Consider the following 12,989-nt stretch of genomic DNA (forward strand, 5'->3'; position numbering starts at 1 on the left):
AATGTTAGAGGTCATGGGTTTGGATCCCACCAGCGGCATGTGGTTCTTTTTCCTTCGGCTTCCTGATCAATTATTTTTGAGCGATAAAATACAATGTTAATGTTCTATTGATGATCACAAAATATTAAAAAGAAAAGAAACATTACCGTATGCTCCTTGGTTTTGGTGGCTGTTGGTTTGCTTAACATGCAAACCTAACTTCAATCATTGTCAAATGGAAGTATGAATTTAGATGTTAGTTTGCTGTGAAAGAAAAATGACTGGAATTGTGAACTTCATTTAACACAGGCATAATAGAATGCAGCAGTGGAATGCATTCGCTTTACCATATGCTGTCATACTGTGGAGAAAAGCAGTGTGGTTTTTTTGGGAGGTTGGGGGGTTTGGGATTTTACTACTGGTTAACAGGCTGCAGTTAACAAGGGTAGAAGAGACAACCGTAGTTTTACAAGAGAAGGTCGCATTTTGGAATGCAAAAAAAAAAATATACAGAGAGGGCATATTTTGTATTCTGGAGTTCTACATATAAAACATGGAATAAAATGCACTTGTTCTTGGTTGGTTGGTTGCCGCACACTGTGTTGTGTGTACACAAAGAATCCAGCTTATCTTGCTGTACTGTTTTCTCTCTTCTTGAGTTAATCTGTATGTCTTCTGATAAGGCTGCTGATATGGCAGATTGCCAGCTACCAGCTGCCTTCTGGCGGGCCAAAGCTTTATTCCCAGTTTCATCACGATGTCAGGTATACCTGGGTCGACAAGACCAGAAGTGTCTTTTGCCCGAGAAGGAAATAAGAATAATTAATGAAATACTGCTTTTTAATGAGATACCTATTTTTTGACAGAAGGGGAAAAAAACAAGTGTTGAAATAAATATGCAAAAGCCTGCAATTTGCATTCCTTTTGTGTGACAAAAAAAAATACTAAAATATTTCTTTTTAGCGAGAGGCATTGTTCTAGAATTTGTGGTTTGTCTGACTTTGCTATGCCAATTATAAATGGCCGCAAGCAGTTATCATTGTGACCAAATGTAGCTTTTGATTTTGTTACTAATTATATCCTCATGCATACTTTTGCATGCCAGGTTTGTGGCATGTTTTGATGCATAAGCAGTAGTTGAGGTGTTTCGTTCCTTTAGGTCCGGCCAAAGTTCTGGTCTCTTCTTCACGAAGTAAAGATGTGTTGACAATTTCCAAACTTGAATACAGTGAAATCCTGCTGTTACGTTCCTCCGCGCTACGGTTTTGCAAGGCAGTCCCGCCCAAGCTCCCATAAAAACTCATGCAATACAAACTCGGCTCTCATGTCACAACTATCGCATTGTTCCCACATGCTACGTCGTAAATGTCACTTCACGACAGTGCTTTACATCGTGCCGGCATTTCGACAGCCTATGTATTGCACACGCACTGAACGGCGATGGCAGACAGGTCAAAGCTAAACTCGAAACTTCATATCAACGTTTGGCCGCCACCATTCGGCGGCTTCCAGTGTGTTGCACCCACACCAAAACCGCGTACACTTATGAGCAGCATGAATCTTGCTGCGACTGTCGGTGCGGTTCCATCGCCATTGTGGTGCGAGTTCAAATGACGGAAGGCACGAAAGAAAAACTATGCCACGGCAAACTGTGTACGAGATGCAGTTGTACAAGTTAATTCAGGTGCATGTTTCTGTCATCCTCATTTTCCCTGTCACCTACAAATTAAAAATTCAGTTTCTAGGTTCCAACAGACGAGGACTGCATAGGGCTGAAGCGGCCACTGCAAAAATAGTGCAGAAGGGCACGCACATGCCCGATTTCACCTGTTTTGTGTGCCCGCCTTTTTCGCTGCTGCCTTCATTCCACCAATAGCTGCTCATGTAGATAGAGAGCTATTGCACGGTGTTTAAGTTTTTCTGTGCATGCGAACGGTCGCAAGAGCCACAAGAACCTTGCAAATTCCAGAGAAGCATGCTGCCCTTATTAGAAGTAAAAAAAAAACCCACAACAATGTTCTTTTTTTTTTTCTTCACGGGTGCTTCCTGGCTACTACATTTCCCAGCTGGTACATTTTTTTGTTCCCGCGATTCCATGAAAAACGTAACAGCGGCGTTCTACCGTATACAGGTGATTTCTGTGGTCACTGCTCAATGTCGGAAGTATTTGTGAAACCCTTCATACATGCGTACTCTCGTAGTTGCTTTTGTTGGCTTTAGAAAATGCTTCAGAGCATAATAGGTCACAAAACTCACGCATCGCCCACTCCTCTCGCAGGCCTGGTTCATGCCTCTCACCAAACTGGAGCGCCTGAATATCTCCTACAACAAGCTCACCTCATTACCGCCCGACCTGACCCACGGCATCACGACGCTGACCTCTCTAGACCTGTCGCACAACCTGTTTGCAGAGCTCAGGGCATCCTGGTTTGGCCCATCCCCGCATTTGCGGCACCTCAACGTGTCGCTCAACCAGCTGAAAGCCATGGCCGTCTCGGATGAGGAAGCCACAGTGCTCTGGGGTGGGCACCTCAGTGCACTGCAGACGCTGTTCCTCTCACACAATCAGGTCAGGAGGTCGCGCTGTTGTTATTGTGTGGTTAAATGTAAAGGATCACTATGACACAGGGTGTTTCACCTAATACTGTTAGCAATTTTTAGAAATGGGCTCTTTGAGTTAGAAGTGCTCTCTCTTTGCCATACCGCTATCACCTCTGGTATGCATCGGAATACAGCTAAGACATGTTAAATAGCAGGCTGGCAGAAGTAATGCTGCGAAGTTAATCCTTAACTAGTACTGTTAAGTTCTTGATTTATTGGAAGGTTTTTAGCCTTCCGGTAAGTAATGTGCATATCAGTTTTTAGATTTCTGAAAATGAAATTCTTGTTGTCACTGCACAGCAAGGAATTCTGGGGCCCCTCATAAGGTGATTGCATTGTCGCAGGCATTTTTTGTTTGTTTGTTTGTCAAAGTCGCCCTAATTGCCGCTCTTGCAAGGCTCTGAAACCATTGCACGCACCCCTTGATTCTGGCCACGTGATACTTACGACCTTCCAGCGTGCTGAAATCCCATGCTTGTCACGTGACGTTCACCGTTTATACGTTGACTCCCGTGCGACGCCATGCTAGTGTGTCATACACTGAAAAATGTGACGCAATGTGACATTTTGCTTTTTAAAAAAATGTATGCTGGCTCCCCACCTTGGCTGCGAAGGTTTTATGAATTTGAAAGCCTTCAGGTTAGCAGGTATGGTAGTGCCCATGGGTGGATAATTCAGTACACAAGTCCGAAATGTAGCCGTGGTGGGTCAGTGGTTATGACACTCTGGTGCTGACCCGAAAGACTCGGGTTCAATCCCGACTGCAGCGGTCAAATTTCGATGGAGGCAAAAATCTAGAGTCTTGTGTACTGTGCGATGTAAGTGCACTTTAGAACCCCAGGTGGTCGAAATTTCCGGAGTCCTTCACTGCGGCATCCCTCATAGCTGCTGCTGCTGCTGTCGCTGACGGGAAGAATGAAAAGGAAAGTGCACGGGCCTGCCCACTGGCTCAAGCTGAGCCACAATCGCTGCCATGTGCTCAAAGTAGGAGAGTTGAAAGATAGGAGAGCAAAGAATGAAAGAAAAGAGCAAGTCAGAAACAAGTCAGCAATGCATTCCTTCTTGTGCTGCTTGTACAGACACTAAAATTAGGAGGGGGAGAGAGAAGGATGTACACCTTTCCAATTTTTATGCGCTAGCACTACTGCCTGCAGTCACTGACTTCGCCACCTGCTTCGTGACCTTGGAGTGCGAGAGATAACCAGGTGCCAGTGTGTGTGTCGCATGGCTTAGCCAATGAGCGGGCGGCAGGACTCATGCAAGCCAATGAGAGAGTGGCTGTATCACAGCTGTGACCATGTAGCACATGTTCCAGATAGTGCAAAGTCTGACCACCGAGTCGACAAGTGTCGTATCTCGGAACACGATGCTGAAATGTGCGAAAATATGCGCGTGCGCATAATGAACAGTCCGGTGAAAGTGTCCTCTGCTGGGCTGTTCTGGATAGTGGGCACAACGTCACTTGCTTTTGAGTTCGTTATTGCCTTCTGTTCTGTTCGGCATGTCCCTGATAAGAGATTAAAAAAGGCAACAAGGTACTGCCTTCCTTCCTGTAGCAAAATACGATTAGATGTCGTTGTTGCTGCGCCACCACCTGGCCTTTTATTTATGACTTGATGACAGCGTTCATTAAGAAAAAGAAAGAAGACCATACTGTGCTGAAAAGAAAAGGGGGTTAGGTCCATCTCTCGGAACAGCCCGGCAGAGGACACATGCAGCGGACTGTTCAGTGCGTGTACACATGCATTCTCGCACATTTCACTGCTGTGCTTTGTGATATGGTGCTTATCGGCTCAGTGGTCAACGCTTGTGGGTTAGTGTTAAAAAAATTGGAAGGGTATACATGTAGAAAGATGACCTAAAATTAAATGAACAATGTAGCCTGGATGAACCCTTCTTCTTGTGCTGATCTGGATTTGCAAAGGGAGTTGGTCCCTGTGTCTCCCTCCTGTGCAGCTGCGCTCGGCCACAGGCCTGGAGCTGTTGCGGGAGCTGAATACACTGCGGCTCGACCACAACCGCCTCACCGTGCTGCCACCATTTGCCAACAACACCTGGATGGTTCACTACCATCTTGCTGGTGAGCCTCGGGGCTGGTGCTCCGCCAGAAGTGTTACAGCACCTCTGATGCCTAGAGAAGTTCTCACAAGGCAGTATCTAGTGATGCTAGTTAGGACCTGAAGTTTGCGCTTCATCTGCATTTCATGCTTGTTAATTTCATACATGGCTATAGCATGAAATGATGAAGCTGCAGCACGGCTTGATTCATCTGTGTAACACCAGATGGCACTAAGCTACCGGTCACCATGCACCTTGTGCTTACTACTACATATTGACACAGTGCATTCCGCATGTTCGCTTAGCGCTGACCAGAAGGACGCACCGCCTCAAAAAGAGGAATTGGAAGTGACAGCGATCTGGAGCTGTGGTCAAGACTTTCGTCGAAGCCCGCTGCTGTCTCTTGTGATCAGTGACCTCCCGCATTCACGCGTGACATCTCAGTGGAGGTACTGGGTATGGGGTGTGCTACCCAGCAAACCTCCAACTGTGTCCAACGGCTGATGGACACAGTTCTGGCTCATTTCGACGAAAACGCAGATACGAAGCTTCATACTGATGCAAGCAACGTGGGCCTGGGTGCTGTCGAGAATCCACAGCAGTCGAGAATGAGTCATTGCTTACGCCAGCCGCTCTTTGTCTCATGCTGAAGCTGACTACTCAGTAACTGAGAAAGAGTGTCTTGCGATAGTGTGAGCGACGTCGAAATTTCGTCCCTATACCTTTATGGAAAATGTTTTACAATGCTTACGGAACATCATGCCTTATGTTGGCTTGCGGCCCTCAAAGATCCGTCAGCCCGCCTTGTCAGGTGGAGTCTGCGCCTCCAAGAATACGGCATGACAGTGGCGTACTAGTCCGGCCAGAAGCACTCGGACGCCGATTGCCTCTTGCGCACCCCTGTAGAATCCCCAATGGAGGAGGGTAACTACGACGATGACATCACCTTATATGCAATCAGTGCAACAAGCCTCGCTGAAAAACAATACGCCGACCTGGAACTTCGGCACCTCATGGAGTTTCTTAACGGTATCCTTCCGACTGTCCCATAGGCTTTCAAGCGCTTGGTAGCGTCACTCTGCATTCGCCATGGTGTCCTCGCGAAGATAAATTTCGTCGCAAACAATCAGCAATACCATATTGTCATACCGATGAGCATACGTGACGAAATCCTTCAAGCTTCACACGATGAACTGACTTCTGGACATTTTGGTGTAGCCCGCACGCTTGCAAGGATCAAAGAGAAGTATTACTGGCCCTGCCTTCAGTCGGACATTGCACACTACGTCAGAACGTACCGAAGCTGTCAGCGTCGCAAAGTGCCCTGAACAAAATCAGCTGGATTCTTGAAGCCTATAGCACCACCATCGCGGCCTTTCCAGCAGATCGGGATGAACATGCTGGGCCTATTCCCTCTTTCTCATTCGGGAAACAAGTGGGTCATCGTGGCAACTGACTACCTGCCGGAAACATCAGCTCTGCCAAGTACCACAGCCCTTGACGTGGCAACATTTTTCATCCATCAGATGGTTTTGCGTCACGGTGCACCGGAAATCCTAATCACCGACAGGGGTACAGCATTCATGGCTGACGTCCTACAGCAGATTTTAAGCCACAGTCATACAGACCACCGAAAGACGACATCCTACCACCCTCAGATGAATGGTTTAACAGAACGATTAAACAAAACACTAGGTGACATGCTCTCAGTGTATGTCAACGTTCATCATAGAACTTGGGACGAAGTACTCCCATACGTCACCTTCGCATACAATACGGCCGTACAGGAAACGACAAACATGCCACTGTTCCGTCTCGTTTACGGCCGCGACGTGACCACGATGCTGGACGCCATGTTATTGCATGTGGACGACATCGGCCCGAATGCGGATCTTCACACCTTCCTGCACCTCGCTGAAGAGGCTCATCAGCTGGCCAGAGTGCAGATTCTCAACCAACAATGCCGAGATGCTCAACACTATTACCTCCGACGCCGTGATGCTCAGTACTCATCAGGAGACCGTGTGTGGGTCTGGTTTCCCATTCGCCGACGCGGACTTAGCGAAAAGCTCCTCTGCCGGTATTTTGGACCCTACAAAGTGATCAAGCCAATTGGAGATCTCAACTATGAGGTCGTTCCTGATGGCTTTCAGAAGTCTCGGCAATCCCTGCACCCTGAGGTGGTACGTTGTCCGTCTCAAGCCTTACTACGAGCGGTAGCGGTAGAACTGGACTTTTGCGCGCACATCATGCTACCCCTAGTGAACTTTTTTTTAAAAACACAGGCTATGCATCGGGATGATGCTCTTTCTTTCCGGGGGGCCAGTGACAGAAGAGTGCATTCCGCATGTTCACTTAGCGCTAACCTGAAGCACGTGCCGCCTCAAAAAGCGGAAGTGGAAGTGACAGCGATCTGGAGCTGTGGTCAAGACATTCGTTGAAGCCCACCACTGTCTCTTGTGATCAGTGATCTCCCGCATTCACGCGTGACAATATGAGCAACCAAGTGTTCCTTGCAGCAGCTTGCATAGTTCCTAGAACTATGTGTACCAGCGGAGCATACAGAGCACTAACTTCCAGAAAAGTTTATTACTAGAAAGAAACAATTCGTATATCATGCAAATCATCAAGCAGTCCCACTGTCACACACATGAAATAGGAAACCGCTATTATGAACTAGTGCACGTGGGTGACAGTTCACGCTAGCGGTCTCCAATGCCATGTGCATGACAGTGGGACTGCATGATGACTTGCATGGTATTGTCTAGTCTCTATCTTGTAATAATTTTTTCTGGAAATTAGCGCTGTGTATGCATGTCTTTTTTTTGTCCACATTTTCATTGCACTGCAGTTTTCAGTTTAGTCAATTACCGTATAAACACGTGTAAGGGCTGCAGTTTTTTTTTTTACAGATTTGAGGGCCAATTTTCGGGATGCAGCCCATACACGCGATGTGCAAAAAAAAAAATGACGTAAAAACACACCAATCAGGGAATGAGCGGCATTTATTCTATGTTCAGACGTCACTCGCGGAGTATTCCAACTCCGAGCTGGTGGTGTGCTCTGGTGCTCGCTCATCCCAAAAGAAGTCGTGCAGCATTTCTGCTGTCAACACGTAGCCATTGTTCCACGCTTCCATAACTTAGCAGAGCAGCTCTTCTTCCAGTTCAGGAAACTTGCACGGCTTGCGTCAGAAAGCGCGCTCTTTACAGCTTGTGTTCCTCAATGCAACCTTTCGGTTGCACCATCGTCGGACGCACTTCTTGACCATGTCGAATTTCCTGCCCACCGCACAGTTGCCATTTTCGACAGCAAACTCCCAGCTGTGTAGCTGTTAAGGTGCTTGCCTTATCATGCTAAAACTGCAACGCTCGACGTCAGCACACGAAAGCCACAAATACGGCAAACTACCACGCTACCACAATTCCCATGCGTTTGACAGCTACAATGGACATAAGTAAGAAACTCTATGACAATGGAGCTAGTGATACTGATGCCGACATGGATAGCGGGAGCTCACAGCGGAGGAAAATGATGATGATGATGATAACCCGCCGCCTCTGGCACCATCCATGGGCAGCACCCGGAAGCTCCTGTGCTTATGCGTTGCCTCCGTGATCAAGCGCACCGTTGCTCTCAACCAGAGCTGATTGCAGAGGCCACGGCGTGTGCGTTTCGAAGGCTATTTCCGCTTGGGTCATGGACAGCTTTGGTGCGGCCCTTACACGGATATTATTTTTTGGCAATATTTCCTTTGGGAAAATGGGGTGCAGCCCATACACAGGTGCGGCCCTTACACGCGTTTATACGGTATCTCGCTGACACTGAATGCAAAGACCAATGTGGCCAAGGGTGGTGGCCTAATGTTTCTGGTTCTCTTCCCTCAGGAAATCCCTGGCACTGTGACGAACACTTTGCAGAGCGCCGGTACAGCTGGCTGTCATCACTGCGAGAAGTGGACAAGCACCGGGAGGGTCCCGAGCTGCATGACGTCAACGTTACACTGTGTGCCTCACCACCTCGATGGAAGGTAAGTGGTCACTCGTTTCATTCGTCATATTTTATAATAACAGAATTGCTTGGTGATGTGTTTGCATGTCTTTTATACCGTTGTCACATGGTCATATCGAAGGCCATCATACCGATGGTCTGTCGACTCAAGGGCCAATTCAGCGCTGCTACACGTGCAGCTCCGATTGCCATCGAGTCAGTAATCTGCCAAATCAGCGGGGCAATGTGGAACTCTCTCAATTTTTTTAGGCTTTCAAGCAGTGGCTGCTTACAGGGAACTGCTTCATGCTTCTGTTCGTAAGCATGACAGCACATATGTCCCTTTTTTGTAGCGATAGCTACATCACGGTAGCATTTTGAGCCTTCAGCGTGGCCGCGCACAACCCTGTGGCGGTTCCACCATGCTGTCACGTGGCTGGTCACGTGGTGCGGAGCAGCTGCCGGCGGCACAACGCCGTGGCTGATCACATGGTTCGTCACGTGGTTGGTTACGTGACCAAGTTCCACTCGGCCAGCTCTAGCTATCGCGTCACTCCAGGTTTAACCAAAGCTAAACCACTGTCATTTTTTTTTCGTGGCACTTTGTTTTCACGGTTGGCAGAGGTGGCTCGAGGAATTAGACAATGCCTTCAGCCTGCACTAGGAAGATTTTAGGCAACGCTAAATTTAAGCTGACGAAGGCTGTCGCGTGCAGGCTGTATGCCGATATTGAAGGGGAGGTGGGGACGAAGGGGGGGAAAGGAAAAAATGTTCTAATTATCTGCAAGTGCGATAACCCTGAAACAGCTAACAAGAACCCCTTGTGTCCTGGTAAATTTATTTGTTGAAAGACTGGGCAATGGTTGATTGCTTTGGAGGTGAGAATGGCATGACAGTGACTATACTATACTACTCCATCCCATAAGTAACTTGTACCGCAACCAAAGAGAGAGACCTCCTCAGCTGATCAGGAGAGCGTGTTAAATGTGCTCTCCGCCTGGTCGTCTGCATGTCGTCTGCTCGCGGAGTACACAGGTATGCTTAGAAAGGAGTATACATCAACGCTGTCTACGTGCTATAAGCGTAAACATGCTTACGTATGCTAAGTGCTAGCTTTTCCAGGGCATTACACCATTTGTCACATTCGCACCTTTAGTTCAGCGTATGCAAACAGAGACGCAACAATAAGTGCAGTCTAGTGGCACCGTCTGGTTGTTAACATGGGAAGCATTTCTGTCAGCAAACTGATGATTCTTTTTAGGACTACAAGCTGCGGAATTGTCAGTCTAAATAAAAAATAAATCAAATTTATTGCTCATACGTTTTGTTGAGATGAGATGAGACAAAGTGAAAGTTTGGTGCCCCATTAATGGCCAATGAACATGCTGAAAATGGCAGTAACGACGAATTCAGTTTGAGGCAAGGGGTCTTGCTTCTAAATGATGTTTTAGAGCGCGCAAGAATCGCGCATGCTAAACTCGCGATATGGCTTACCTAACCTGAGCGTACGTTAAAGTTCGATATGAAATAGCATTTGGCGCATGGTGCACTTCAAAGAATGCTGTCACGTATGCAAGTATGCTTGTTTTATACTGGCACTACATTTCGCAGCGTCAGAACGTTGCCTGTGCACTCATCGCACCTTTGGTAGTGCTGCAAGGAACTACTGGGATGGAGTATATATTATACCCCTATACGGCCATTATACCCCTGCTATACGGTTTATTGGCAACTGTTTAGAATCTTATGGTTCCAATATAGGGCCACAGACGAAAATGAGCTGCCAAAGGGAGCACTGGAGTCACGTTTGCATTACTTTTGTTCTTAAAACAAACAATCCCAGTTCACACTGACGTCGTAACTTCATACCTATTCCTTTGTCTGTTATTATATAATGTCTTTGATCCCTCACCCCTGGCCCATTCATTTGTTTACTGTCATTGTCAAGAGGTCCCTGAGAAATTCCTGATTGAGTAGCACCATTATTTTACCTTTTGAATGGCAAGAAGAAGGAGAAGGGTTTTTAATGAAGAGTAGCAATGCTATGCATTCATTACGGCGTTTTGCCACCAAAGTGGACCGTTGACATTTATGTGTGCACTGGCCAGCAAGCACACAAAAGTAGCAGCGTGAAGTGTTGCGCAATTGTTTGCTACTATCTAAAAAATGTATGTTTGAGTTTTGCATGCAAACAGGTGGAGGGAAATGGGGTTGTGAAAAAATACGTTCAAACGTTACTTGAATTAATGAAAACAACCAGATTTGTTGTCCAAAGTCGACGCCGACGGCTGCTGCCGACTGCCTTATGCACATGCTACTGTATGCAGACCGTGTCACATATCGGCACTTCCCCCTAATTGCACTCGCATCAGCTGCAATGTAGGCAGTCATCGCTTTGAGGGCACTGTAGCCAGAACTACGCTCGACAGCTATTTGCAGGTGCTAAAACTTGTGAATTCGCTCTCCGCAATCGCCGAAATCGCACACATGAATCCTGCGTACTCGCTAGGCCTCATCACGAAAGGGGCCGGCGGTCCGTCGAGCGAAATTCAAGAGTATGGCAAAAGTTCCTCACTGATTAGTACGAAAGTGTGAAGATATGATATGCAGCCACCCGTTTTGCATTTTCGATAGGATAAGGTACACAAACGCAGTTTTTTCGTTTGTCGCCTCACCAGGAGTGAAGCTTTCGCTCGGCCGCACAAGCCCAGGCGACGGTGGCGAGCGGCAGCGTCGTGCGGCGTTTTCTGCCCATGTCGCTTGCCTCGCTGATCGGCTCTATGCGCAGGCACCGATTAAAAGCACATCTTCGATGGTGCACGCACATCGCGTATGTCGCCGCAGCTAGCATGAGGTCATACAAGCTTTTAAATTCTAAAGTTTATAGAATGTCATACCAACTAGTCCTCCACCATACTCTTTGGTTCCCACTAAGCTGACTCCTAACATTACTACGATACGCGGTCATTGATCATGCTGGCGTCATCATCGGTCTAGCGTGACAGACCAGTGCGTCAGCGACAGAATTTGCTTACCGATTAGCCCACTGACCGTCGATCGCCTTCGCATCGGCCTATAGTGTGACCGGACCATACCTATACCGAAGAAAAACTGCGTTACTGTTATTATCACTTTTGTGGCACCAGTCACTCATATATGGGGGACGGCTGCTTCTTCAATCACCCGCGAAAGTACACGGGGGATTGGGACCTCGCTGCACACATTGCAGCAACGAGAGGAGACGACGTTGCTCCGTGTATGCCCTGGTGACATCACGACAGCATTCAATATGGCGGTCGCTGCCGGTGGGAGGAGTCTCCCGGTCTCAATTTCGATCGCATTTTTTGGAATATACAGCGCGTCCAGGGCAGCCAAATTTCGGAAATTGAATCATAATCTCTTTTATTAGTTACTGAAGCAAAAAACTGCAATATGAAAAACGACCATGTCATGGCCCCTTTAACTGGTTGAATGCTCTATCAACACATTCAGCCAGTACTGACTGGTGAATTGTTCTCAACAACTGAAATGTGGGAGGTGCCAGAGAAAGAGATATACAGGGTAGGGCTGAAAAGTAATGTCAGTGATTTGATTAAAAAAAGTTTGTTCATCACATCAGTGCAACACATTAAAAGGTTTCAAAATAGGCTCCTCCTGTGTTGATACGTTGCGTTCAGCGAGATTTCCAGGCAGCAAAGGTTTCACAATAGGCCTCCTCCTAAATGTCCTTTAGAGTCTTGGTGCAAGCCTCTTTGAGTTTGTCAACTGTCACGAAATGATGTCTTTTCTTGGGAGTTTTCAAGTGCAGAAACCAAAAATAAGTCTCAGGGAGCCATGCTTGGACTATAATGCAGCTGGGGAGCCGTTGGCGCCTTTGAATCGGCCAGGAAGCGGGTCATGAGGAAGGCAGTGTGGGCTGGCACGTTGTCTTGGTGAAGTTTCTAGTCGCCCATGATGTCAGGCTGGACACAATGAACCCCGTGTTTTAGTCCCTTTAGCACTTTCACATAAAGTGTGGCGTTTACGGGTGTGCCATGTAGTACGAACTCTTGATGGACGAGCTCCCATCAGTGATGTCAAAGAACACCATGAGCATTTCCTTCACTTCTGACTTGCTCGTTCTGGCCTCCTCGAGGTGTGCCACTCAGCACTGTGCTGTTTCGCATACTCCGTGTTTTGCTGCTGCATGTTTTGGGGCCGTACTGGTATTCAAGCACCCGAGACTCGGCATCTGTGATGACATTTTCTAAAAAAATGGGGGGGTCACTTTCGCACAAGTCCCGAAGTTCCTGGCACGCTTTAGCTGGGTGCAATTCTTGGTTGTCATGTTGGGCACAGTCTTCGCCCACACATTTTGAATT

At 47.4% G+C, this 12,989-nt stretch overlaps 1 protein-coding gene across 1 annotated transcript in view; it reads left to right on the forward strand.

The window, feature by feature from the left end:
* The window catches only part of LOC144101632 (protein halfway-like), a 30,451-nt gene that overhangs the window by 4,557 nt on the left and 12,905 nt on the right, over positions 1–12,989 (forward strand). The window contains exons 3-5 of the mRNA XM_077634773.1: positions 2,258–2,548; positions 4,537–4,660; positions 8,526–8,668. Of these exons, the coding sequence (XP_077490899.1) occupies positions 2,258–2,548; positions 4,537–4,660; positions 8,526–8,668 (558 nt within the window). The remainder of the gene's footprint in view (positions 1–2,257; positions 2,549–4,536; positions 4,661–8,525; positions 8,669–12,989) is intronic.

The sequence above is a fragment of the Amblyomma americanum genome, chromosome 8 (genome assembly GCF_052857255.1).
Source record: "Amblyomma americanum isolate KBUSLIRL-KWMA chromosome 8, ASM5285725v1, whole genome shotgun sequence".
Lineage (NCBI taxonomy): Eukaryota > Metazoa > Arthropoda > Arachnida > Ixodida > Ixodidae > Amblyomma > Amblyomma americanum.